The sequence below is a fragment of the Salvelinus namaycush genome, chromosome 25, assembly GCF_016432855.1.
Source record: "Salvelinus namaycush isolate Seneca chromosome 25, SaNama_1.0, whole genome shotgun sequence".
Taxonomy (NCBI): domain Eukaryota; kingdom Metazoa; phylum Chordata; class Actinopteri; order Salmoniformes; family Salmonidae; genus Salvelinus; species Salvelinus namaycush.
Window position 1 is genome coordinate 17,641,759 of NC_052331.1, and position 26,251 is coordinate 17,668,009.

The 26,251-nt window shown below is 43.0% G+C and overlaps 1 protein-coding gene across 1 annotated transcript in view; it reads left to right on the forward strand.

Moving 5' to 3' along the window:
- The first annotated feature begins 288 nt into the window (after positions 1-288).
- The window catches only part of LOC120020315 (oxysterol-binding protein-related protein 1-like), a 39,749-nt gene continuing 13,786 nt past the window's right edge, over positions 289-26,251 (forward strand). Inside the window, exons 1-17 of the mRNA XM_038963889.1 lie at positions 289-390; positions 1,128-1,253; positions 1,357-1,442; positions 1,530-1,604; positions 1,735-1,846; positions 2,019-2,104; positions 3,234-3,378; positions 4,086-4,153; positions 4,287-4,331; positions 4,529-4,602; positions 4,762-4,825; positions 5,061-5,162; positions 5,283-5,405; positions 5,784-5,862; positions 6,787-6,893; positions 20,638-20,809; positions 23,976-24,195. Coding sequence (XP_038819817.1) covers positions 1,130-1,253; positions 1,357-1,442; positions 1,530-1,604; positions 1,735-1,846; positions 2,019-2,104; positions 3,234-3,378; positions 4,086-4,153; positions 4,287-4,331; positions 4,529-4,602; positions 4,762-4,825; positions 5,061-5,162; positions 5,283-5,405; positions 5,784-5,862; positions 6,787-6,893; positions 20,638-20,809; positions 23,976-24,195 — 1,682 coding nt within the window. The 5' untranslated portion in view covers positions 289-390; positions 1,128-1,129. The remainder of the gene's footprint in view (positions 391-1,127; positions 1,254-1,356; positions 1,443-1,529; positions 1,605-1,734; positions 1,847-2,018; positions 2,105-3,233; positions 3,379-4,085; positions 4,154-4,286; positions 4,332-4,528; positions 4,603-4,761; positions 4,826-5,060; positions 5,163-5,282; positions 5,406-5,783; positions 5,863-6,786; positions 6,894-20,637; positions 20,810-23,975; positions 24,196-26,251) is intronic.

Consider the following 26,251-nt stretch of genomic DNA (forward strand, 5'->3'; position numbering starts at 1 on the left):
TGTTGTTATCGTGACCAGTGAACTGAGATTTATCTAGCATAGATTTATAGATAACCTGGAGCCAGTGGGTCTGGCGACATTGCAATACTTCCATCTTGTCTATAATATAAGAACTACACATGTTCAAATGAGCAACAGCCTGCTCCATTCAATTACTTTTCTTAACTCCCTGTGATTTTGAAATCTGATTTAAACATATTTTAAAACAAATATTGTTTCTTAGATCGATGTTAAAATGTTGAGCTGTTTAAATTGGTCACGTGCGTCCACAGTTTACGTTCCAGTCCTTGTCAGCTGACCTCCATATCCAAGTTCACCATTATGCACTGTCAATGTCTGAATGTCAACACAACCTTTAATACAGTCCACGCTGTTTACTGCGGAACGTATGTGAGTTATAATAATATCTGGACTGCTAATTCATTTAATTACCAAGGTTTAGAAGCAATACAGTCTTGTGTAGCCTACCAAAAACGACACGAACACTTGCCGACACTTTTCTGTACTCTTGCAACCACCAAATGTTAATTTCAAGCGCGAGAACGTAGCCAAATGTCCCGAATATCAATGCTGAATATTGTGTTTTTATTGCTCGAGGTTCACTGGAAGTGAATGTCGGTGCTTGTAAACATTTTCGCACGTTACACGTTGAGTTGAATCTATCAATACCAGTTTGTCCAGGGTTGTATTCATTACGCCGATTCTGTTGCAAAACGTTTTGTTTGTTGCAGTACGTTTCGCAACAGTAACCGTTTTGCAACGAAAACGAGAGTTTCTATTGGACAAATTCATGTAGGTTTCGTTCCGTTTGCCCTATTTGCTTCCGTTTGGTTCTTAAACAGTTTCAATAATGAATACACTCCTGGTGAGGAGAGCGAATCTGGCAACTACCCAGAAGTAATTTAAAGTTACATCAGAAATTCTAACAGTGATGCAGATTTAGTAAGTGTCAATCTGTAATTATTGAGCTATGTATTGTTGTTTTATTGTAGTTGTACATTTTTACATTTGAGTCAATTAGCAGACGCTCCAGAGCGACACATTTTTTAAAGTGAATTTATTAAGCTAGCTAAGTGAGACACACATGTAAGTATATTTTACCTCAATAACAAAGTTCTGAGTTTCAGTGATGGACCTGTCAGACCCCGAAGAGCAGTTACTCCACTATGCCAAGACTGGAAGCCTCTCTCTCATCCAGTGTCTTCTGCAGCTACGGATTGAGCAAGATCTCAGACTCAACATCAATTGCAGAGGTATCCTTTCACTAAATGTAGTCTAATGTATCATCTTATGTTGAGAAGCCTGTTGCTGTTCTGGTTATCAGACTACTGTTAAATGACTGGTGTGATGGCCCAGGAAAGACCAAGACCAGTGCAGGTTGGACACCTCTACATCTGGCCTGCTACTTTGGACACAAAGATGTTGTGGAGGAGTTGCTCAAGGTGAGAATAATACAGACTATATTATGTATGTTTGACCTAGTGTATTTTCCTAAAATATATGTGTGAGCATCAGTATGTGTTTGTTAGGCTGGTGCTGATGTGAATTTGCAGAATAGCATGGGCGACACGCCTCTACACAAAGCTGCCTTAACAGGAAGAAAGGTAAACTTTTCATGGGCTTTTTACAGAAATACACGTGTGTGTACAAGATCATGTCTGTTCAGGTGTGCAGTGTGCACAGCTACTTAGTGGTGCATTTCTATGGAGAATGTAATCCTATTTTCTCTCACAGGAGGTAGTTCTGTTGCTGCTGCGATATGATGCCAGTTCCACTATCATCAATGGGAAAGCACAGATCCCTAAAGCTGTCACTGAGGATGATGAAATCAACACCATGCTGGAGGGTAGGTTGTGATTATGGATTATAATAGAGGAATGATTTATGGACTCTTCATCGCTGCACTAGATTGTGTTCAGTAGGTCAAACATTAAGAATATTCCTTTGCATAATGTTTTGTTACAGTGTGCCCTACTGAACACTACCCTGGTTCACAAACCCTGTTTAATGTTGTGCAGCTGCAGAGAGAAGAGCTGAGAGGAGACAGGAGGAGAAACTTCTGGAGGCGGCCAGAGAGGGAGACATCTTCAGCCTGTCTGAGCTGGTCAGCATCTGATCATCTCTGACCCTCCACTGAACCTCTGGTTACCTCCCAAATGGCACCCTATTCCCTAAAAAGTGAACTACTTTTGACCAGAGATCTATCGGGCCCATAGGACTCGGGTCAAAGGTAGTGCACTATATGGGAATAGGGTGCCATTTGGGGCAAAGCCTCTTAACCTCAGAATGGGGTAGTAGAAGCGTGGCTTTGGTCTTCTTGATGATTAAGCACTGTACACATGACTTGAGCTTTCATGTTATTGTCTTCAGCTTGGTTACTGACCTCGTAATTGAAGAGGTCAACCTAGTCCTTCCATTGAGGATCCAAGATTCTGCCACAAACATGTTTGGTTCTATACACATCAAATTGTATTAGTCACATGCGCTGAATACAACAGGTATTCAGCACTTCACCTTACAGTGAAGTGCTTACTTACAAGCCCCTCACCAACAATGCAGTTTTTAAAAAATGAATAAAAGTAACAAGTAGTTAAAGAGCAGCAGGAAAATAACAATAGTGAGACTATATACAGGGGGTACCGGTACAGAGCCAATGTGCGGCACCGGCTAGTCGAGGTAATTGAGGTAATATGTACACGTAGGTAGAGTTATTAAAGTGGCTATGCATAGATAACATAGTAGCAGTGGTGTTAGAAGAGGGGGGGGGGGCAATGCATTTGATTAGATGTTCAGGAGTCTTATGGCTTGGGGGTATAAGCTGTTTAGAAGCCTCTTGGACCTAGACTTGGTGGTCCGGTACCTCTTGCCGTGCGGTAGCAGAGAGAACAGTCTATGACTAGGGTGGCTGGGGTCTTTGACAATGTTTAGGGTCTTCCTCTGACACCGCCTGGTATAGAGGTCCTGGATGGCAGGAAGCTTGGCCCCAATGATTTACTCGGCCGTACGCACTACCCTCTGGAGGCCGAGCAGTTGCCATACCAGGCAGTGATGCAACCAGTCAGGATGCTCTCGATGGTGCAGCTGTAGAACCTTTTGAGGATCTGAGGACCTATGTAGTTTGCACATAGCTATATTGATTGCTTACATGCGGATTTGACTTACATACATGCATGTTTTATGAATGTTAAGACACCATGTGCTTAATTCATTCACTTTAGATGTTCCTTTTTCAGCTCAGCAGGAAGCGGCCCCCTGACATCGATTGTAGAGACCTGCAGGGGAACACGCCTTTACACTGTGCTGCCTACAGGGGGCAGAAGCAGTGTGTTGGAAAGCTGCTCAAGTGTGGAGCTAGCTCCAGCATGAAGAACAAGAGTGGTTTGTTTCCCTACTGATATGTCCACTGAGGAAATAAAAACACACAGAATTTTGGGTAAACCATAATTGACTTATCCTCATCATGCACATCCTTTGTATGGAAAAATATTATATTTTTTGTAAGTGGGACTTTGCATGGATATTACATTTGATAGAGCCTAGATGTAGTTTGAAATCATCATCACTTAAGTTTCATAATGTGTAAAAAAAAAAAAGAAGAGGTGTATAGATTACCACATTTGCAAAACAAACGATATGCCTACTTAGCTGGTGTCTGACTGCGTCCCTAATGGCACCTTCTTCCCTATCTCTATGGGCCCTGATCAAAAGTAATCCACTATATAGGGTATAGGTTGCCATTTGGGAACATCCTATGCGGTGTATTCACTGCCTCCCTCCCTGTCAGCTGGTAGGAAGTTTAGTTTATTTGGAACACCGTTAGCATCTGCCCATGCAGCAGAAACTCTTCCTGGGGTCCACATAAAACGTACAAATACATGACGAGGTACAGAACAGTTATAGACATGAACAACATAAGATATTACATTCAATAAAAAAATAAAAAAATAGTTTTATATATTGGAAAGACAACAAAAATAATATTTACACAGTTCGTATATCATATTCTTATATATTGTACAGTTAAATGAGATTTTTAGATAGAGGTAATTGATAATGGTCTGATAAATGGCTTGGTTCTGTTGCAGACCAAACAGTGTTTGACCTGGCCTGCAGTGAGGAGATTAAGCAGATTCTGGAGGGCAGTCGTGACAAGGTGAGGTGCGAGAAGAACACTGCAGTGAAAAGCTGCTGATACTGTTAAAAGCATCGGTCCAATGCTCTAGTTTTCAATTAAATCATGACTTACAAAATACTCATGAAACAGAAATGTTTTTTCTTCCCTTAAGGATACAGTTAGTGGTGTGCAGAAGTTTGAAGGCCTCCTATGGAAGGTATTCTTGTGTTTTATTCACAACAAATATTCCTATATTCTGTACATTCTTGAATGTAATTTAATGATTTCATACAGTACCTACTGTAAAATTTGTACAGTATAGACCAGTAGTGTTTAGTGTTACTCTGAAACTTCTGAAAACTGACATCCTTTAGTATAATATAGCGATGCTGTCTTTGGCCCTGTCCAATACAGAGTTCCAGGTTCCTGGCATGGCGTTCCCATTGGGTGGTCATTCAAGATGGGGTCCTGTCCTGGTACCCTAGACAGTGAGTCCTCCAACCTTCTTCCTCCTCCTCATCTCTCTCTCTCTCCCCTCCCTATTGCATACACAGCACCTTGCTCCTCCTGTTTTCCCCTGAAGAGCTTGAGGTAGTACAGTGAAAAGCTATTGATATCGTAATCTTTCTGTCTGTGTTTGTTTCTAGAGCTGATGCTGTGGCGGATGTCCGGAAGCAAGGCGCGAAGGCTCTGATGAAAGCTCACTGCAGGGTAGGTAGGCACCAGGCCAGGGTGCTGTGGTCAATGCTTTACCAAACATTGAGATGTGGACAGCACAAAATACAGTCAACCCTTTACTGTCACTTATAGGCCTACCCTCCAAAACCCAACACCTCCATTCTTGGAATGCATTTTAATCACATTATGTTGATATTAGAAATACCTATTTTCATATCTATATTGACTATTGTTTATGTTTCACTGAATTTGATTCATATTCCTCCAGGTAAAAGCATGGGACAAGTGCTTCTTCAGCCTCCGGTGCTTTGATCACAGTCTCCATCACTTTAAGGTGTCATCTAAGACAGATCCAGAGGCTATCAGAAAAGTGAAGTTCTCCTAGGATAGATAATATGTGGTTTGGGACACCGCACTTCATAGTTTACAACATATAGGCCTATTATTATTATTTTTTTGTGTGATTATTTGTTTGTGTGCGTGCGTGCAGAGATGGCTGGATGCCCTGGAGGAGCATACGGCCTACAGCAGCTGTAACACTACCCAGGAGCAGACCACTGAGGATGAGGAGGGGGATGAAGATACATTGGGGGACCTAACAGACTCCCTCCAGGTCAGCGCAATTCTTTTCCACCAGCAGTATATTTTATACCTAATGCCACACGTACACACACATAATCAGACCGGGATTCAAACCAACACAGATTAACATCCGCACTACAATAGACTTTTAAAGGCAATTTCCCTAATGTTTATTTAGATCGCGTTGGCTGTAAATGCCTTCGGATGACGGCTCAAGCATCCAGTCATCTGTGAAAGTCAATCACAGTGCCCAGGTCTTACATTTTCATTGTTGAATTCCGGCCACTGTCAAGTATAGTGTTGAATACAAGGTTCCGTGTGCCAAGAAAAGTGAATAGCGTCCTATCAAAGCTGTGTGTGGCCAGTGTGTACTTACACAAGGTGAGGTGTCTCTCTTGCTCCTTTGCAGGCTGCTGAAGCCTGCCAGCAGAAATTGGAGACTCAAGTGTCTATTTTTCTGTCCATGGTGAAGAATGAGGAGAACAACAGTAAGAGATCTCCTATTCATGTTCTCACTGCTCCTTCACAGCTTCTGCCAGTCTCTCTCATTTACTGTCTGTCGGTCTATGGCCGTGTGTAGACTTGACAGTTCATGCAGCTTTAGTATTCTGATAATAGAGTTCTGATCATGGAATTCCGAACGCGCCATGCATCTACGCCAACATTTAAGTGTGGTTACCGTGTCCGGATTCCCTTTTCCCACGCTATTTTCAAATGCCAGTATGCATTCTACAAACGGTGAAATAGGCAAAATAGGAAAATAACAACAACAACTGATGGCATTAGCTAACTAGCCAGCTAACCTCTTTAGCTAACTAGCATGCAATGCTAAAGGGATTGCAAATGGTTTAGCATAACTCTTTTTAAAACATGTTTTATATTAGCTAGCTGATTAGCATTTGAGGTCAGCTAACACGCTATGGACATATTTCCTCCTACAATATAATGAAAAAATGCCTCTCGGTCCCAAAACACAAATTTTCTGGACACTTGTGGGAGGAGTGCTGATGACGTCGACCACTGTATGTGCTTTCGGTAGCCTGATTGCGTCCGGACTGAGGAGAAAGCCGCACAGAATGCATACCTGACCACTTCCTGAACACAATCCGACCATATGTTAAAGTCGATTAAATGATCTTGTCATTCAATCACAGTGCCCCTTTTACTGATATTGGCATGTATTAACCCTGTAAATTCTATAGAACACGCCTCAGCAAGGACCACTATTCAATGAAGAGTTTGGGATATGATTAACCTTTGGTTAAAATAAACATTTATGTAATGTGTGTAACTGTCGGATGGTGTGAAAGGCCTAGCCACAGAATTAGATAGAACTGTATAGTGTTGCCTGTATATCTCTATGGCCCGAACTCTTTCCTCTCCTCGCCCTAACTCTTTCCTCTGTGTCCCAGCATTGGCTACTCCTCTCCTGCTGAAGGCCAGGGAGACCAGTGACCTCTCCAGGGAGACCAGCTCTGCCCTACACTTCTGTCTGGGCCTGTTTTCCAAACAACAGGAGGTACGGTAACTACTATATCTCGCTCACCCCTCCAACCTCACCTCCACCTCACCCCTCAACCTCTATCTCACCTCAGTCATAAAGCATCTGAGTGCTGATCTAGAATCAGGTCCCCCCTGTACATATAATCATATTCATTATAATCTAAAAGGATCCTAGATCAGCAACACTCCCCCTAAGATGTGGTTTGAATTGTATGCGACCCAGGCTATTTTTAAGCAATTTGTTGGTCACATTGCTTTTTTTACTCAGAGGGCTGTTTTATGTGGAGCATCTATCATCTTTCCAACCAGAGGACACACTATGCCTCTGTTAAAAAGGGGGGAATTGGTCCTAAAAAGACCAAACAGGCTGTGATACTATGTGATTCAAAATTCATTGATGAAAAGCATCTAGCCCGTTCACTCGTATTGATGCTTACACAATTGTTTACGTGCTGTGTTCTTATTGGCTGATTCATTCATGGTGAATGGGTTATAGAAGCCTCTAGCCCATCCCCCTGTTGTGACTGGCCAGTAGCTGAGTGTGACTGTTGTGACTGGCCAGTAGCTGAGTGTGACTGTTGTGACTGGCCAGTAGCTGAGTGTGACTGTTGTGACTGGCCAGTAGCTGAGTGTGACTGTTGTGACTGGCCAGTAGCTGAGTGTGACTGTTGTGACTGGCCAGTAGCTGAGTGTGACTGTTGTGACTGGCCAGTAGCTGAGTGTGACTGGGGGTAGTGGATTGGGAAGGGCTGATAGCTGTGTATGTGTGTAGTATGGAGGGGTGTGTGTGTTTACACCTGTCCTAGTGGCCAGGCCATGCCCTTGGGACATAAGTACAACAGTTTATTAATCACTGGCGCGAGCCTGCAGCAAGGACAGAGCTGAGCAAGATCCTCTTTTATGCTGAGCTCTGCACTCGGCCCGCAGATCAGCACAGGCACGCGCACACACACAAACTTCCACGCTCCTCCAAGCACACACACACTCAGTCAAGGGAAACGCTGCACGTTTAGAGACGGAACTAAAGCGTATGCATATTAACACTGAGGCTGAGACACACACAGACACACACACACACACACACACACACACACACACACACACACACACACACACACACACACACACACACGCAAGCAGGCACACTTCCACCACCCAGCAGAGCATCCCGGACAGGAGAAAGGAGGATCGGCGACAGCAGGGCCCTCCATCCGCACAGGTACAGACAAACATCCTCTCTTTGTTTTCATTTTCTACTGGGTCTATTTGCAGTAGACTGGTCTCTGTAGACCCTGCTTGTTCCATTGTGGGGCTTTGTAATTGAAGATTGTTCAGGTGTGTAGTTTTTCAATGTTGTAGGTAGGAGATTATTCTAAACAGGCGTTTTACATTCAGAACAAGTTGTCTTGACTGCTCTGATGGTGAAGTGGGGCGTTGAGTACACATGAAGAGGGGTTCGCATAGTGTTCAGTGCATTTCTGACTTTTATCTGGAATTCTGAGTTATTTTATGACATTGGGGTTCATTGAAGTGTACTCTGTCATTTCGTTAGAGCATTAGGAAAAGTACCTGGAGAAGAGATTAAACATTTAGAGAATTTAGCAATACAGTAAGGACAAACAGTGCTTACCTTAATACTGTGTTCAGTGAACTTGGACTTTAACATCGGGTGCTATATGGCATACCCAGAGGGAAGGTTATATGACAGTAGAGTTTCTCTGCAATACGGTTTGAATGCAGTAAGTTATTGACGGTATGACTGTATTCATCAACCAGTATCTTTCATCAGCTTCATTGTAAGAAACAAATATGTCTGGAAAAAGTAGATCACTGTTTAAAAATAACAGTTTGAGGTGGTATTTCAATGACCCCACAGTGGTTGGATACATTGCCTTCTGTTTGCTGGTCCTGGGCTAGTTCTGTCTGATAGATAAAATATCTAGGTTAAGACTATAGTGTTCTGGAAGATTCTGTCCACAGTGAGAGATACAAAGTGAGTGTCAAACGGGCTCACTGGCTCGACAGCCGACACAGGGGATTAGATGCTTTGACAAGAAATCACATGATAAGTCTGAACAAGTACTAAGACGTGTCGGCTCCCTCTCTGAGTTGGATGTGTTAGATCAGACTAATGGGATTAAGACACCTAGCAGAGTGTCAAGGAGGGAGAGATGGACAGTAGCAAACCTAATCCTTCCATCATCTCCATTCCACTGTCACTACTGCTGCAGCTGCTGCCTACCTAGCCATTCTTCACATGTCATGATTTAATAGGGCCCTGAGTTTTTCTTGACTAGGAAACCTGACCTGACCAGGGAAAACTCAGGGCCACAGTCATGTAATCTAGGTAGAGCCAGTAGTTTTTCCAGACTGGGTGACTCAGATTAGGAAAAACTCCTGGCCACAGTCATTGTTTACTGGTAGGGCCAGGGCACAAGCTGCCCCACTACAAGGGAAAACTCTGGACCTTGGCTTGGGTGGCTGAAGTCTTTGAAAATATTGTGGGCCTTCGTCTGACACCACCTAGTATGCAGGTCCTGGATGGCAGGGTGCTTGGCCCCAGTGATGTACTGGGCCGAATCACCACCCTCTGTAGCACCTTGCGGTGGCGTGCCTTGCTTTTGCCGTACCAAGCGGTGGTGCAGCCAGCTCTTAATGGTGCATCTGTAGAACTTTTTGAGGAGCTGAGGAACCATGCTAAATCTTTTCAGCCTCCTGAGGGGGAAGAGGCGCTGTTGTACCCTCTTCACAAATGTCTGGGTGTCTGTGGACCGTGTTAATTCCTTAGTGATGTGGACACCGAAGAACTTGAAGCTCGCCTCTCCATTTCCTGTAGTCCATTATCAGCTCATTTCGCTTGCTGACATTGAGGGAAAGGTTGTTGACTTGGCACCACACTGCCAGGTCTCTGATGACCTCCCTATAAGCAGCCTCATCATCGTCGGTGATCAGTCCTACCGCCGTCGTGTCATCAGCAAACTTGATGATGGTGTTCGAGTCATGCAGTCGTGGATGAAAAGGGCGTACAGGAGGGTACTAGGCACACACCCCTGAGGGGCGCCTGTGTTGATGGTCAGCATGGCAGATGTGTTGTTGACTACCCTCACCACCTGGGGGCGGCCCATCAGGAAGTTCAGGATCCAGTTGCAGAGGGAGGTGTTCAGTCCCATGGTCCTGAGCTTGGTGATGAGCTGTAGTCAATGAACATAATTTTTACATAGGTATTCATTTTGTCCAGATGGGTGAGGACAGTGTGGAGTGCAAACCAATGTCATTTTGTAATTTGGCTGAACTATCCCTTTAACGTTGAGGAGGGGTCTTCAATCTTTTTTTCACATTCTAGCAGGAACAGCACCGTCTAGTGGTCAGAACCTGGTAATATCAGGATGTAAAATGGGACATAAACAACTTCAATGACTAATTTGTCGGGGGGAAAAAACTACCAATTTCACTGGGAGTACATTACATAGGATAAAGAAATAACACTCAGAGCCGCAGCTCCATAATATTTGTCAGACAGAGAACTGATACTGTATACTCGTTGTTGGGGTGGGATTGGCGTGGGGTGTGGAGGGTCCATGGGTGGCTATTGAATATTCCTTTGGATTCCTCATTTCTAACTCCTTGTTAGAAAAAAGTTTGGTCCAAATCGGATGTTGGGTACTATATTTATTGAAAATTATATTAATCCTAAAAATAAAAATGCCCACTTTAGATGCTATCAATTAGCTTTTTTTTTATTTCTCAGAGACCAAATTATATTTAAACAAAATAATATTACAGAAATGCTAATCTTATCTGTTTATAACAACAGAACCAATTTCAGGCCTCCCAAGTGGCGCAGCGGTCTAAGGCACTGCATCGCAGTGCTTGAGGCGTGACCGGGAATGCCATAGGGCAACGCACAATTGGCCCAGCGTCGTCCGGGTTAGGGGAGGGTTTGGCTGGGCGGGATTTACTTGGCTCATCACGTTCTTGTGACTCCTTGTGTCGGGTCGGGCGCCTGCAGGCTGACTTTGGTCAGTGTTTCCTCCAACACATTCGGGCGGGTGTTAAGAAGCTTGGTTTGGTGGGTCACGTTTCACAGGACGCACGACTCGACCTTCGACTCGCCTGAGCCCGTTGGGGAGTTGCAGCGATGAGACAAGATCGCAATTGGATATCACGAAATTGGGGAGAAAAAGGGTTAAAATACAAATAATAAAGAAAAGATTTCAGAACAACCTGAGATGGTGGGTGTCAAAATCCTCTTCCTTGTGCTTTTTGAGGTGGAACAACCCATTACAGACCGTGACCGGGATAGGTTAAAAATGTCAATGAAGACACTTGCCAGTAGGTCAGCGCATGCTCTGAGTACGCGTCCTTGTAAATGTTAACGTGTTAGAGGGATTACTCAAATCGGCGAGATCACACATTCATCCGGACCAGCTGGTGTTCTCATGCATGGTCCAGTGTTGCTTGCCTCGAAGCGAGCATAGAAGGCATTTAGCTCATCTGGTAGGCTCGCGTTGCTGGGCAACTCACGGCTGGGTTTCCCTTTGTAATCCGTGATAGTTTGCAAGCCCTGCCACATCTGTCACGCTTCGGGGCCGGCCTAGTGGAATTCAATCTTAGTCGTGTACTGACACTTTGCCTGTTTGATGGGTCGTCAGAAGTCTTAGTGGGATTTCTTATAAGCGTCCGGATTGGTGTATCTCTCCTTGAAAGCGGCAGCTCTAGCCTTTAGCTCAATGCGGATGTTGCCTGTAATCCATGGCTTCTGGTTGGGGTGTGTACGTACAATCACTGTGGGGACGACTTCGTCGATGCACTTATTAATGAAGCCGGTGACTGATATGGTAAATTCCATATTCCAGTCTGCTGGCAAAACAGTCCTGTGTCTTAGCATCCGCTTCATCGGACCACTTCTGTATTGAGCCCATCACTGGTACTTCCTGTTTGAGATTTTGCCTCTAAGCACAAGGATAGAATCATGGTCTGATTTGTGTCCTCGTTCAGCTACGATTCTAAGAAACTATATTACAGTTTTTCAGGTCCCATGATCTAGTCTCGAATGGAGCTCATCCAGTTTGTTCTCCAGTGACTGCACGTTCGCCAACAGAACAGAGGGCAATGGCAGTCTATTTGTTCGCCGACGTAGTCTTGTCTGGATTCCGCCTCGCCTGCCTCTTTTTTTGCAGCTGCTTCCTCTTTCGAGTCCTGGGAATTTGGGCCTGGTCCAGAGCAGCCGACTTGATGAAAACCTGCTCCAGAGCACTCAGGACCTCAGACTGGGATGAAGGTTCACCTTCCAACAGGACAACAACCCTAAGCACACAGCCAAGACAACGCAGGAGTGGCTTGAGAACAAGTCTCCGAATGTCCTTGAGTGGCCCAGCCAGAGCCCGGACTTGAACCTGATCTAACATCTCTGGAGAGACCTGAAAATTGCTGTGCAGCAACGCTCCCCATCCAACCTGACAGAGCTTGAGAGGATCTGCAGAAAAAAATGGAAGCAACTCCCCAAATACAGGTGTGCCAAGCTTGTAGTGTCCTTGGACGTCATGGCTTGGTTTTTGCTCTAACGTGCACTGTCACTGTCAACTGTGGGACCTTTTATATAGACAGGTGTGTGCGCCTTTCCAAATCGTGTCCAATCAATTGAATTTACCACAGGTGGACTCCAATCAAGTTGTAGAAACATCTCAAGGATGATCAATGGAAACAGGATGCACCTAAGCTCAATTCGAGTCTCATACTGTAGCAAAGGGTCTGAACACTTATGTAAATAAGTTATTTTTGTTTTAAATTTCTTGTAAATTTTGTTTTACCATTTTTGCTTTGTCATTATAGGGTATTGTGTGTAGATTGGTGAGGAGGAAAAAATATTTAATTCGTTTTAGAACAAGGCTGTAACGTTAAAAAAAAGTCAAGGGGTCTGAATACTTTCCGAATGCGCTGTATGAGTGCATTCTAATAACACAAAATTTAAATTTGATAAATTGAATACCTGAATTCCCACCCAAATTAAAATGTTTTATGTGCTATATTTCAGTGAATATCTGATGGGTTAAAAAAAATCTGTGTTTGCATCTATTGTGTTTGCACTAATTGTCTAAATGTGCATGTTATTAGAATTGTTTTAAAAACCGTTTAGTAGTTTTGATGGCAGTTTCTACATTATGTCGATGTTTAATTAAATGCACAACTGGGAGGGAGTGGAGAGACTAAACCGCTTAGTGGTAAAGAAGCCATGACCCCATTTTGCTGAATAATTTACGTACAGCCTCGATGGGGTCCATTTGCCCCATAATCTCTTTCCCATCTTGCGTGAAAACAAAGTTAAAGCTTGCAGCTTCAGGGTCCCGGGTAGGAAGGCAGAGGGCTGTGATTGTCCCAGGCGTTTCCAACGCAGAGTACAGCCACAGAGCCTCAGTCTCAGTAGAGCTTAAAATAGTGCTTTGTGTGCTGAGGCGAGAGGATGGGGGGGTGAGGAGGAGAGAGAAATAGCACTGGGGCACGTTACACCACAAAGTATTCCCAGATGGTTCTCCAGAGCAAAGCTTGCGCTACACATGGGCTCGAGCCTTGGCTCGGGCTCCTGCTGCAACATGAGTTAATTTAGTTTCAGTAGCTTCAAAGACAAGTAGGACAAGCTACAAAGACGAGTCAAATAAAACTGTATTGATCGTGTACACATATTTTGCTGATTTTATCGCAGGTGCAGCAGAATTTTTATGTTTCTAGCTCTAACAGTGCAGTAATACACTACATGGCCAAAAGTAGGTGGCCACCCCTTCAAATTTGTGGATTTAGCTATTTCAGCCACACCCGTTGCTGACAAGGTGTATAAAATCGAGAACACAGCCATGCAATCTCTATAGACAAACATTGTCAGAAGAATGGCCTGTACTGAAGAGCTCAGTGACTTTCAACGTGATACTATCATAGGATGCCACCTTTCCAACATAAGTATTCAGACCATTTGCTATTAGACTCAATTGAGGTCTTCAAAGTAGCCACCCATTGCCTTGTTGACAGCTTTGCACACTCTTGGCATTCTCTCAACCAGCTTCATAAGGTAGTCACCAGGAATGCATTTAATTTAACAGGTGTGCCTTGTTAAAAGTTAATTTGTGGAATTTCTTTCCTTCATGTGTTTGAGCCAATCAGTTGTGTTGTGACAAGTTAGGGGTGGTATACAGAAGATAGCGCTATTTGGTAAAATTCCAAGTCCATATTATCGCAAGAACAGCTCAAATAAGCAAAGAGAAACGACAGTTCATAAATTCTTTAAGACGTGAAGGTCTTATGAGGACCACCACAGGAAAGGAAGACCCAGAGTTACCTCTGCTGCAGCCTCAGAAATTTCAGTCGAAATAAATACTTCACAGAGTTCAGGTAACAGACACATCTCAACATCAACTGTTCAGAGGAGACTGCGTGAATCAGGCCTTCATGGTCGAATTACTGCAGAGAAACCACTACTAAAGGACACCAATAAGAAGAAGAGACTTGCTTGGGCCAAGAAACATGAGCAATGGACATTAGACCGGTGGAAATCTGTCCTTTGGTGAGTCCAAATTAGAGATTTTTGGTTCCAACTGCCTTGTCAAATCAAATCAAGTTTATTTTATATAGCCCTTCATACATCAGCTAATATCTCGAAGTGCTGTACAGAAACCCAGCCTAAAACCCCAAACAGCAAACAATGCAGGTGTAGAAGCACGGCAGCTAGGAAAAACTCCCTAGAAAGGCCAAAACCTAGGAAGAAACCTAGAGAGGAACCAGGCTATGAGGGGTGGCCAGTCCTCTTCTGGCTGTGCCGGGTGGAGATTATAACAGAACATGGCCAAGATGTTCAAATGTTCATAAATGACCAGCATGGTCAAATAATAATCAGGAGTAAATGTCAGTTGGCTTTTCATAGCCGATCATTAAGAGTATCTCTACCGCTCCTGCGGTCTCTAGAGAGTTGAAAACAGCAGGTCTGGGACAGGTAGCACGTCCGGTGGACAGGCACCACGTCCGGTGTCTTTGTGAGACGCAGTGTAGGAGAACGGATGATCTCTGCATGTGTGATTCCCACCGTGAGGCATGGAGGAGGTGGTGTGGGGATGCTTTGCTAGTGACACTGTCAGTGATTTATTTAGAATTCAAGGCAAACTTAACCAGCATGGCTACCACAGCATTCTGCAGCAATATGCCATCCCATCTGGTTTGGGCTTAGTGGGACTATCATTTGGTTTTCAACAGGACAATGACCCAAAACACACCTCCAGGCTGTCTAAGTGCTATTTGACCAAGGAGAGTGATAGAGTGCTGCATCAGATGACCTGGCTTCCACAATCCCCTGACCTCAACCCAATTGAGATGAGTTGGACCGCAGAGTGAACGAAAAGCAGCTAACAAGTGCTCAGCATATGTGGGAAGTCCTTCAAGACTGTTGAAAAAGCATTCCAGGTTAAGCTGGTTGAGAGAATGTCAAGAGTGTGCAAAGCTGTCATCAAGGCAAAGGGTGGCTATTTGAAGAATCTCAAATATAAAATATATTTTGATTTGTATAACACTTTGTTGTTACATGATTCCATATGTGTTTTTTCATAGTTTTGTTGTCTTCACTATTATTCTACAATGTAGAAAATAGTAAAAATATAGAAAATCCTTGAATGAGTAGGTGTGTCCAGACTTTTTACTGGTACTGTATATTTCAGAGGTTTAAAAAGGAACAATTATAAACCAGTACTTTTTGGGGGTTCAATCCGTTCCAGAACTTTTGCCGGTCGAAACAGTGTAACAGAAAAAAATTATAGTTCTGTTCCGAACGAAACCATTGGAAAATGATTTTGGTTCCAACCCCTGGTGTGTAGACGGTATGCACAGTATATGAATAGAAAAGGTGTGTATAGGTGTTGAAATTCTGGTGAGTGACCACCAATCTAATATCCAAAAGATAAAGAACGTTTTGAGCAAATAATGTACGAAATAACACGGCAAAAAATATACACTGTAAAGATTGCTAGGAGCTGGAAACAGGGTGACCCAAGTCTGTCGGCGCCATCTTGTCAAGTAGAACGACTACCTTATTCTGAGTGGAGTAGTGAACATTGTGGTGACAAGTGCTTGTTTTATTTCACGGGCAGAGTGAGAACGAATGTACTATTTATAAGGACAGGCCAGCCTATGTTATGCACATAAAATGGAAGGTTCTCATAATTATGTCCTAGATTGGAATGTTCTACTGGCCAGTAGATATTCCTTGCATATTGTGATCTAGGTGGGAAATGGAGAGGGGTAAGATGTGAACAAAGCATCTTTCAGTATCAGACAGCACTTAGTCAGTAGATACACTACCGTTCAAAAGTTTGGGGTCACTTAGAATTGTCCTTGTTTTTAAAAGAAAAGCAAACATTTTTGTCCATTAAAATAACATCAAATTTATCAGAAATATAGTGTAGACATTGTTAATGTTGTAAATGACTATTGTACCTGGAAACGGCTGATTTTGTTATGGAATATATACATAAGCGTACAGAGGCCCATTATCAGCAACCATCACTCCTGTGTTCCAATGGCACGTTGTGTTAGCTAATCCAAGTTTATCATTTTAAACGGCTAATTGATCATTAGAAAACCCTTTTGCAATTATGTTTGCAGAGCTGAAAACTGTTGTGCTGATTTAAAGAAGCAATAAAACTGGCCTTTATACTAGTTGAGTATCTGGAGCATCAGCATTTGTGGGTTCGATTACAGGCTCAAAATGTCTAGAAACAAAGAACTTTCTTCTGAAACTCGTCAGTCTATTCTTGTTCTGAGAAATGAAGGCTATGATGTTATTTTAATGGACAAAAATATGCTTTTCTTTCAGAAAGAAGCACATTTCTAAGTGACCCCAAACTTTTGAACAGTAGTGTAGGTTGGTTTCTAAATTTGAATAAATCTATTAATTTATTTATGATATTTTACTGAACAAAAATATAAACGCAACATGCAACAATGGGTGGAGTTTTTCCCTACACAAGGGCTTTATTACAAATTTTCTAAAACAACGTTGGAGGCGGCTTATGGTAGAGAAATTAACATTCAATGCTCTGGCAAAAGATCTGGTGGACATTCTTGCAGTCCATTCCAATTGCACACTTCTTCAAAACTTGAGACATCTGTGGCATTGTATTGTGTGACAAAACTGCACATTTTAGAGTTGCCTTTTATTGTCTCCAGCACAAGGTGCACATGTGTAATGGGACCAACACTTTACATGTTGCGTTTATATTTTCTTTCAGTATATATCTAAGGAAATCCCCCTCCAGAGCATACAGACTGTGCCTAACCCTGACCTATGACCAGAGCGTATCTTGTTATGTTCTCCCTCTCGCTACAATACCAACTCTCCATTGAGACATAACCAGTACATAACCTCCATTGAGATCTCTAGAGGAGGTCTTCTTAGCTGGTGTTAATATGCCTAGCAGTTAAGAGCATTGGGCCAGTAACGGAAAGCTCGCTGGTACAAATCCCAGAGTCAACTAGGTAAAACATCTGTCGATTTGCCATTGAGCAAGGCACTTAACTCTGCTTGCTACTGTAAGTCGCTCTAGATAAGAGTGTCTGCTAAATGAATAAAATGTAAAATATTGACAGGCCTACTTTACTGTAATTGTATGGGGGGAAAGAAGGAAGACTAGATAGACTGTTTCTGACGCTAGGTGCCAGACAGCTGAACCAAATGCCAAGGCATTTATTTATAGTATGGCAATTAATCACCAGCATTTCACAAAGGAAATTGATGTTCCCGCCCTTCAGAAAGTGAAGAAGATACAGTACGTTTATACTAGTGTTTTTGTTAGTAGGTTAGTGGAGCGATATGGAGAACGCGGACGCAATCCAGACAAAACGGAATTCAACAGTATTCAAAAATGTATTGAACTTAATAGGGAATCAATTAAATGTATTGAATGTTTATTAATTTTCCCAAGTTTATTGTAAGACATGAACAGAATGCATATTTCTGAAGAGGCAAGGAGAATTCCCCGTCTGTGTAATTCTCTGGCAACAGCTCTGTTGGACATTCCTGCAGTCAGCATGGCAATTACAAGCTCCCTCAACTTGAGACATCTGTGGCATTGTGTTGTGACAAAACTGCATATTTTAGAGTGGCCTTTTATTGTCCCCAGCACAAGTGTAATGATCATGCTGTTTAATCAGATTCTTGATATGCCAGACCTGTCAGGTGGATGGATTATCTTGGCAAAGGCAAAATGCTCACTAACAGGGATGTAAACAAATTTGTGCACAAAATTTGAGAGAAATAAGCTTTTCATGCGTATGGAACATTTCTGGGATATTTTATTTCAGCTCTTATAACATGGGATCAACACTTTACATGCTGTTAATTTTTGTTCAGTATAGTTGTTTTTCTATTAGAAAGGTGTGGTTTTGAGAGTGAAAAACAGAAAAAACGGGAAAACAGAAACCTGGAAAAACAAAATGAAGAAAACGGAATTTGGGAAAAAACTAAATGGGGTCAGGCAAAATATTTACAGATTTTATAGGGGCCTATTGTAGGTTAGGGTTTGACAAAAATAAATCCTGTTTTATTGTATTCAGGATTCCATTTTGATGTTGTTTCAGGTACATACAGCAGCGTGTTTGCCTTGCCTTGCTTCCTGTTTGATGTGTTGTTCAATCAAAGCCAAGGTAAAGTAACGATCCTGCCCATTGTGATAGGTTCACCTTTCAACGCCCCACCTGCCAGCCTGATTGAGCAGAGAGAAGAGCTGTTTTTAAAGAAGCTCAGCACAACCTGCCTCAGTATATTGATTCACAGGAGTCATCCTCGCCTCTCTGACCTCAGACGCAGCACTGGAGCAGGCTTGGGTAATTAACGTTGGGCTAGAAGCCAGAGAGGAAAGATTGAGTGTATATTATTATAATGTTGCAGTAGTTTCTTCTCCATCGTCTGGGTTTGAGGGGATGAAGAGTATTTTGTATGAATGTTTTAGCCCACCAAAGCTCAGCACCTGCTATGGCTGACACTGTAAACTTACAAGGCAACTACTTTGAGTTGTGTTTACTATCTCTATCTGTAAGTGTTCTGACTTCAAAGAAAGAGCATAGTTCACCATATCATAGTGACTGCACTCTCCAGACGTTCTTCTGCTATTGAAGTGTTCTCTAGTTGGAGTTTTTATCTGATTTTGAAGTTGTTGTTTTTGTCCTTTTTATTTTTGTATTTTACCCATTTTCTTTTTTCCCTCCCCAATTTTGATATTGTCTCGGGAGGCGACGGTCGAGTCATGCATCCTCCGAAACATGACCCGCCAAACCGCACTTCTTAATACACGCCCACTTAACCCGGAAGCCAGCCGCACCAATGTGTCGAAGGAAACACCGTTCACCTGACAACCGAGGTCAGCCTGAAGGCGCCCGCCCTGCCACAAGGAGTCGCTAGAGCGCGATGAGCCAAGTAAAGCCCCCCCCCGGCCAAACCCTCCCCTAACCCGAACGTCACTGGGCCAATTGTGTGCCGCCCTATGGGACTCCCGATTACGGCTGGTTGTGATACAGCCAAGGATCAAACCGGGTCTGTAGTGACGCCTCTAGCACTGCGATGCAGTGCCTTAGACCGCTGTGCCACTCGGGAGGCCCTTTCTTCCTTGTTTTATATAGTTATGTAAACAAGTCATTTTATTCACTAATTAATTCCTAGGTATTACTCTGTCTTTAAATAACCATATAGAATAGATAGCAAGTACACTCTCACAGTCCGTCCCCTATCCCTCTCACTGACTACAGTATGATATTTACATTAGAGGTGTTTTGTTGAGGTTGTGTTATTGATTGCTTTTGACTTTGAGTACAGGCTCGACAATGTGTGCACAGTACTACTATAGGGACGGTGGCCTCTCTTCGCTATCTCAGATTTACAGTTGATTTACAGGCTCCAGTTTCTGACGGAGACTGTCGGCTCAGGCTGCCTTCCTTCCTTCCTTCCCCAAGGTGACTTGGCATCTTTTCACTCTGTGGAGTCTTGGCTCACTCTGTTTTTGTCATCAGTCACTGAGCTTTCTTTACTCACAGAATTCAATTGACTTCTCCTCTCAGTAGATCAGTAGGGGAAAATCTACACGTTTATTTACAGTATTTACCACAGTACTTATTTTCTCTGGAAACACTTAAAAAGAGAAACTGTATTAATATAACTTGAAGTAGGTTGTCTTTCTTTCCAGCTGTCTCTTGAGTGTTCAAAGCCCCAGGTTATGACATACTGTAGGCTGTTGCTTGGTAAGAGTGTTGTTTTGTCAGATTGCTGTTTATTAGTCTCTTCCTCCTGGGGTAAGTGGAGGATCCACAGCAGCAGCATCAGAGAAAGGGGGGAATGGCTATCCAGTCTGTCTCCCAGCAGCCGAGCTCCGGGTGCTCAGGAGAGACACTCAATCCTGGGCCACGGTGCTGTCTGAGACTGGGGTGTTTGGTTCAGAGTGGGGGAAACTGGATCTGAAGGGCCGGGGTTAGAACAATGACCTGCCGGCCCGTCAGGAGCATTATCAACCACAGAACTCTACAGAGGAAGAGATCAATACCACAAACACACCTATCACTGTCTGCTTTTCAGATGATCTGTTATAAATGCATTAAAACAAATGTCAAATGTTTATCCGTGTGAGTGTTTGTAATGGCATGTTGTGCCATGTCTTGTCTAATGTGCCAACAAGTGTGTTGTGCACATGTTCCGCACACTATGGCATGTCTAATATACCCTGTGTGTGTGTGTGTCCCAGGTGTGGAGCCTGAAGTTGGAGCAGGAAGTAGAGAAGAACAAGCTGCTATCAGAGGCTCTCCAGACCTTAGCTACAGAGCACCAGGAACTAGACCAGCAGTCCCTCTGTAAAGGCAGGAGGTCCTCCACGCTAAGCACACTCACAGAGGATGACTTCTATGATGCCCTGTCCGGTCAGTCAAACCCAACTGTCTTCATTAAACCCTTGGAGTGCATCTTAAATGGCACCCTATTCCCTACATAGTGCGCCATACTGACCAGAACTCTAGAAGTATTCTATATAGGGCGGGGATACTCAACTAGTATTTGAGAAGGTCCGGTCACACAAGTTTCCTAGGTGGCAAATGTCCGGATGGATATATTCATTTATCGGTAGTAATAAACCCCCACCTAGCGACCCCAAACTGTTCACATTCCTCTTTTTGGCAGAAAGAACAAAGAGCAGTTAAGATCATTTTTCAGCAATTCTACACATTTAGCCATGAGGTGGTGAGGACATTTAGCTGTTTTAAAGCTAATTTCCTGCCATTCCACACATTTTGCCATATCGTACTGTATGTGTGTTTATGTGATACCTGAGTGACTTCAAGGCACCCATGGGCACATAATCTGGCCATGATAACTACAGGATTTAGATAGGCTAACTTACTTACCTAGCTAACATGGGCTACTTGGTCAACTGGACATTTCTGGTTATAAATAGCTCTCTAAGATCTTTCAGTGAATTACTTAACTAGAACAACTGCCCATGCACTACCACATTTCTAAATTGCACCTTGTGCATTCTACTATTACAATTCTCAACAGCATTCAATTGAAAGCCCGACTGAGTTCCTAAAATCTGGTCGTGGTCCGTATTCACCCCATTCTGGGTCTGAATCGGGACCGTGGTCCGTATTCATCCCATTCTGGGTCTGAATCGGGACCGTGGTCCGTATTCATCCCATTCTGGGTCTGAATCTGGACCGTGGTCCGTCTGTTGAGTGTGTGTATAGGCATATAGAGAATAGGGTGCTGTTTAAGATCGCAAAAATGGACATTAATTATTTCATTAACATATTTTTGTTTCAGGCTATTCTGTTTTTCATTGACCTGTAACTCAGAACATGTCTGAAAGACCTCTATAAGCACCTCTATACAAAGCGATGTATTAACACTTCCAGAGTACACAGCAACAAGCTACACCTTGATAAGAACCAATTAAATGAGCCTTGTAAATCTGTAATAAAAAATGAGCCAGCTGACTATTGTGGCTCTGCAGCTCTGAACAATAAAGCTGATTTGATTCCTTCAGTCTAAATTGTTCATTGACCATACCTGGCTCCCTAACCTTAGCTCCTCCACACTGTTGTCAGTAATGAAAACCACTTCCCCTGTGGAGTTGTTTCTGTGTTGAAGAATAGGCTGTGGTTTACAGACACCTTGTTTATTTTTATCAGCAGCACAGACACCTCTAGGATCCAGCCACACATCTCTCTCCAGCAGACGGTAGCCTCTGAGGCTGAGGAAGATTTCACTCTTTATTTGGTTCTTTCTTTATACAGTTTGCAGAGACTGACTTGATAATTGTGCAATGTGCTGAATGATGTATGACCTAGGGAAATTCCACGGTAATGGAATTACGCGGTCTCCGATTTGTCAGTTTAAAATGTATGCCAAACAAAAACCGTTGATTTCAAAGTTTAACAAACCATGGAACTCTATGCACAATGACTGCTTCAAACAATTTACAGAGTATATGCAAAATAAAAAAAATTACTGGAAAAAACCTTTTGGTATCAGATTTACGAAAACATCTCCTTTAGTTTTGAAGTTTTTATTGTCACGTGCACAAGTACAGTGAAATGCCTTTCATTCTTGATCTTTCCCAGCAACGCAGGAATCAGTATCAGTATGTGTCTCTGTCTGTGTGTGCGTGTGCACGGAACATGATTCACTACACATGCTAACGGGGTGGCTGAGGTGCCCAGAAGGTTCCCAGGGCACCTCAGCCACCCCAGCCTCCCTCCATGTCTTCCTGTCTAATGACCAATCCCAGCGCTGCGTTACACGGCTGGTTACCCAACGATCAGCTACCTGCTACAATGGCTAATTGTCTCCATGTTGGGATAATGGCCCTTACAACTAGTGTTGCAGAGAAGTAACAGTCTCAAAATGGCCACTGCTGATGAATCCCAAGGCTAATGAGACAGCTAGCTAGCGCTTCTTCTTAAGGCTGAAATATTCTCTCTCGTTTCAGGCGGAAATATCTCTCGCTGTAGCTAGGCTCTAAAATTCCAACTCAATTCAAAAGGAGCTGGTTAAGTGTATGATATGGCCAGATTTAAATGGAATTGTTAACTACAGTAATTACTCTATGCTTGGCTAACAATGCTTTAGTACTGAAATAGATGTAGAACTCTGTAGTGGGCTGCTCCAGCACAGTGTAGTCTATACCCTAGAGCCTTGCAGTAGAGTAGTGATTGATACTGTATGCTGGCTAAAATAGGAGCGTGCTGCTTTGCTATACAGTATGTTTGTGCATTTTAGAGTGATCTCTGGGATTGTTGCATCATTCATCCATCCACAGTGATCTACTGGTCAGAGCTTTCACTCTCTCTACTCTTATAAATATACCCTGCTTACTGCATCTATAATACCATGTTTACGTTCAATGTAAGAGAGAGAAAATCGACCAGCATGTTAGACATCTTCAGTCTTGTTTGTTTACATAATAAAGATGCATCATGTCCGTTTGTTATTATTGGATGAAGCCACATGACCTACATCTATCAATACCATTGCTCTACTTACGAGAGATTTTGAAGCTTGTTCCCATAACCGATCATGCCAGCTAAATTGTTTAATTAAAAGCATTATTGGCATGCCCCAAAAAAACGTATTGGTAATATCAGCTCTGTAATCCATGCCTCAAATGAAGCACTCCAAAAACTATTATACAATATTCTATGATAGTCTCTCAGCTCCTCTTCTTTGTTCTGTTTCCCCTCCCCTTTTTCCTGGGTGTTACTATCTGTGTTGTCCCTAGTAGCGGTAGCATGCAGTCTAAGTTAGAGACGGAGCCAGAGTACTGTACTAACCACAGCAGACACAACACCCAGAGGAAGGGGAACGTCTTTGTGGCCTCTCATAGGAACCCTATCTCCCAGTTGTGGTTTCGCTGGTTGCAGGGAGGGAGGGAGGAGGAGGAGGAGGAGGGAGTTCTGTCAGTCACTACCGGGTGGAGGAGTGTGAAGGCAGGATGCAGAACTAAAGTAATTTTTTTTGGTTTGCTTTGCTAGGCTCAAAGGTGACATGACTCCCTCTCTGTCTCTGGCCCCTGGCACCCTCCCCCTGCAGAGTCCGACGACGAGCATTCTCTCTCTCTGAGCGGCTTCCTGTCTGTGGCCGGACACTCGTGTGAAGAGGAGGAGGAAGAAGGGGAGGTGAAGGAAGAGGAGAGAGAGCCCTCTCTGTTCAGCAGCAGCACCCTCAGGGGACCCGCCGCCGCCTGCGACATGTCTGGGGAGGTTAACCATGGCGACAAGACGGCCCAATGCAACGGAGTCAAGAAGCACAGGTGGGGTCAGGATGCAGTTAATATGTGATGTAACAGCTTGTTTTCAACTTGGTTTCCTGCTTGATTTTCTTGTCCCCTTCTCCAGTGCATATTAAAGCAAGGCTTTTAACTGTGCGGTTCATTTATTGTAGTATATTCTATCATTATTTATATTGTTTTGTTGTTTCAAAATGTGTGTTTTTATCACGTGACATTTTGTAGGAAATGACTTTATATGCCGTTGGCTCTATTGCATACAATGTGATATACCCCTGTGCGTCTAAGTTTTTATTCCTGTGTTTGTTTGGGCACCCAAGCCCCATAGACAGGTCTCTCTTGTTTTTCCATCCACAGCTATGTCATTCAGATTCAGCAGGCTAGTGGCGTATTGGTGCTTGGTACACTGGGTCAGAGCAGAAGGCTTTTTGAAGATTGGTCAGTCTATTTATTTTATTTCTGTGGACGAGGATGGTTGCATGCCCTCTCTTTCTTAATCCAACAATTGACCCGTGAATAATTTAGTGCTTGCCAGTTTAGAGCACGAAATACTGAGTGAGAGGAAAGGGGTGAGCGTGCGCTGTGTGTGTGTTGTAAAAGATTGATGAGGAGCTTGTTTATACGCTATAACTGTCATTCAGAGTTATAGCGTCTCTGGCTATGTGTAGATACATCTCTGTTGTGTGATGGAATGAGGGAGCCCTATGGGCCCTGGTCAAAAGTAGGGGAGATTGGGGTAAGATGAACCAAAGGAGTAAGTTGAGCCACCCTTGTTTCTAGTAAACCACACACACAACAAATCATCTGACCAAATATTTAGGAAGAGGTCGTCATTTCATGGAGTCTGTGAAGAAAGAAACCACATGGAAAAAGTGGTAAGCAAGAAACAGTTTTTCACCAATAATTTTAAGATTGTTCCATACATCAGTTTGGGGTCTCTATAAGCTTCAGAGAGGTCCTAAACCTAGCATGAACGTGCATCCTTGTAGCTGTGTGGGCTAATATAGTCAAAATGTTTGCCTTGGGGTAAGTTGAGCTAATGGCAAGTTGAGCAAATTGAAGTGTTTTCTTCCCAGGTGTAATGCAAGGCGTTATCGCTGGGATATGAGGTATCAACACGGCCTGGCCTATGTTAAAAGTGTTTAAAAAGTATAAAGTGTTTGTTTGTTGATAAGCCTCTGATAAAATATGCTTAAAATTATTAAAAGACCAAAAAGCATTTGTGTTTGGGAAATTAAGATTGACATGGTTTTAAAAAGAAAGTAGTAATATTTCAATCAGTACAGCAATTTGAAGGCTGCTTAATTTACCCTGTCCTGTGGCTCAACTTACCCCATAACCGGTGTAAGTTATGCCTAGAGACCACGTTTTTGCGACAAGCTATGTTTTCAAAACTGTAATGATTAATGAATTCTGATTATTTCCAGGGATGCACAACATCCTGAAATATATGTAGATATCTTTGTTAGAAAGAATACTACATTCTCTGCACCTTACACACACACACACACACATCATGCTACACACACATCACAACTGCTATTACCAGACTTATTATGATAGCTAAATACTGAACAATTTAAACACTTGCTCCCTAATCCCCCTTCCCCAAACACATGTAAAAATTGGACTATAAATTGTACATTCCTGTATTATACTTATGCAAAAAAAGAAAAAAAAAAGTATTCTACTGAGCCATTTACTTTGTTCTTATCTTTTATTATTTCTTGTTGTCGAGAAGGAACCTGCAAGTAAGCATTTCGTTGGATGGTGTGCATCAACTACATACGATTACTGAAACCTGAAACTATACTATATTTCCCTTGACGGAGTGATGCTGAATGTACAAAATGGTTCAACTTACCCCATTCTTCCCTAGTGCACTAAATTGAGGATAGGGTGCCATTTGGAATGCTTCCAATCTCCTTCCAGGATTCTGGACTCACTCCAACCAAATAAGCTAATTGATATCAACAGTGCTTCACACTCGTGGACCCGCTATTAATCATGGTGCAGTCAGACATGCTCTCATAAAGGAGATGGGATTCAGTCATTGTCTACCTCAGTATGTTAAAGAGAA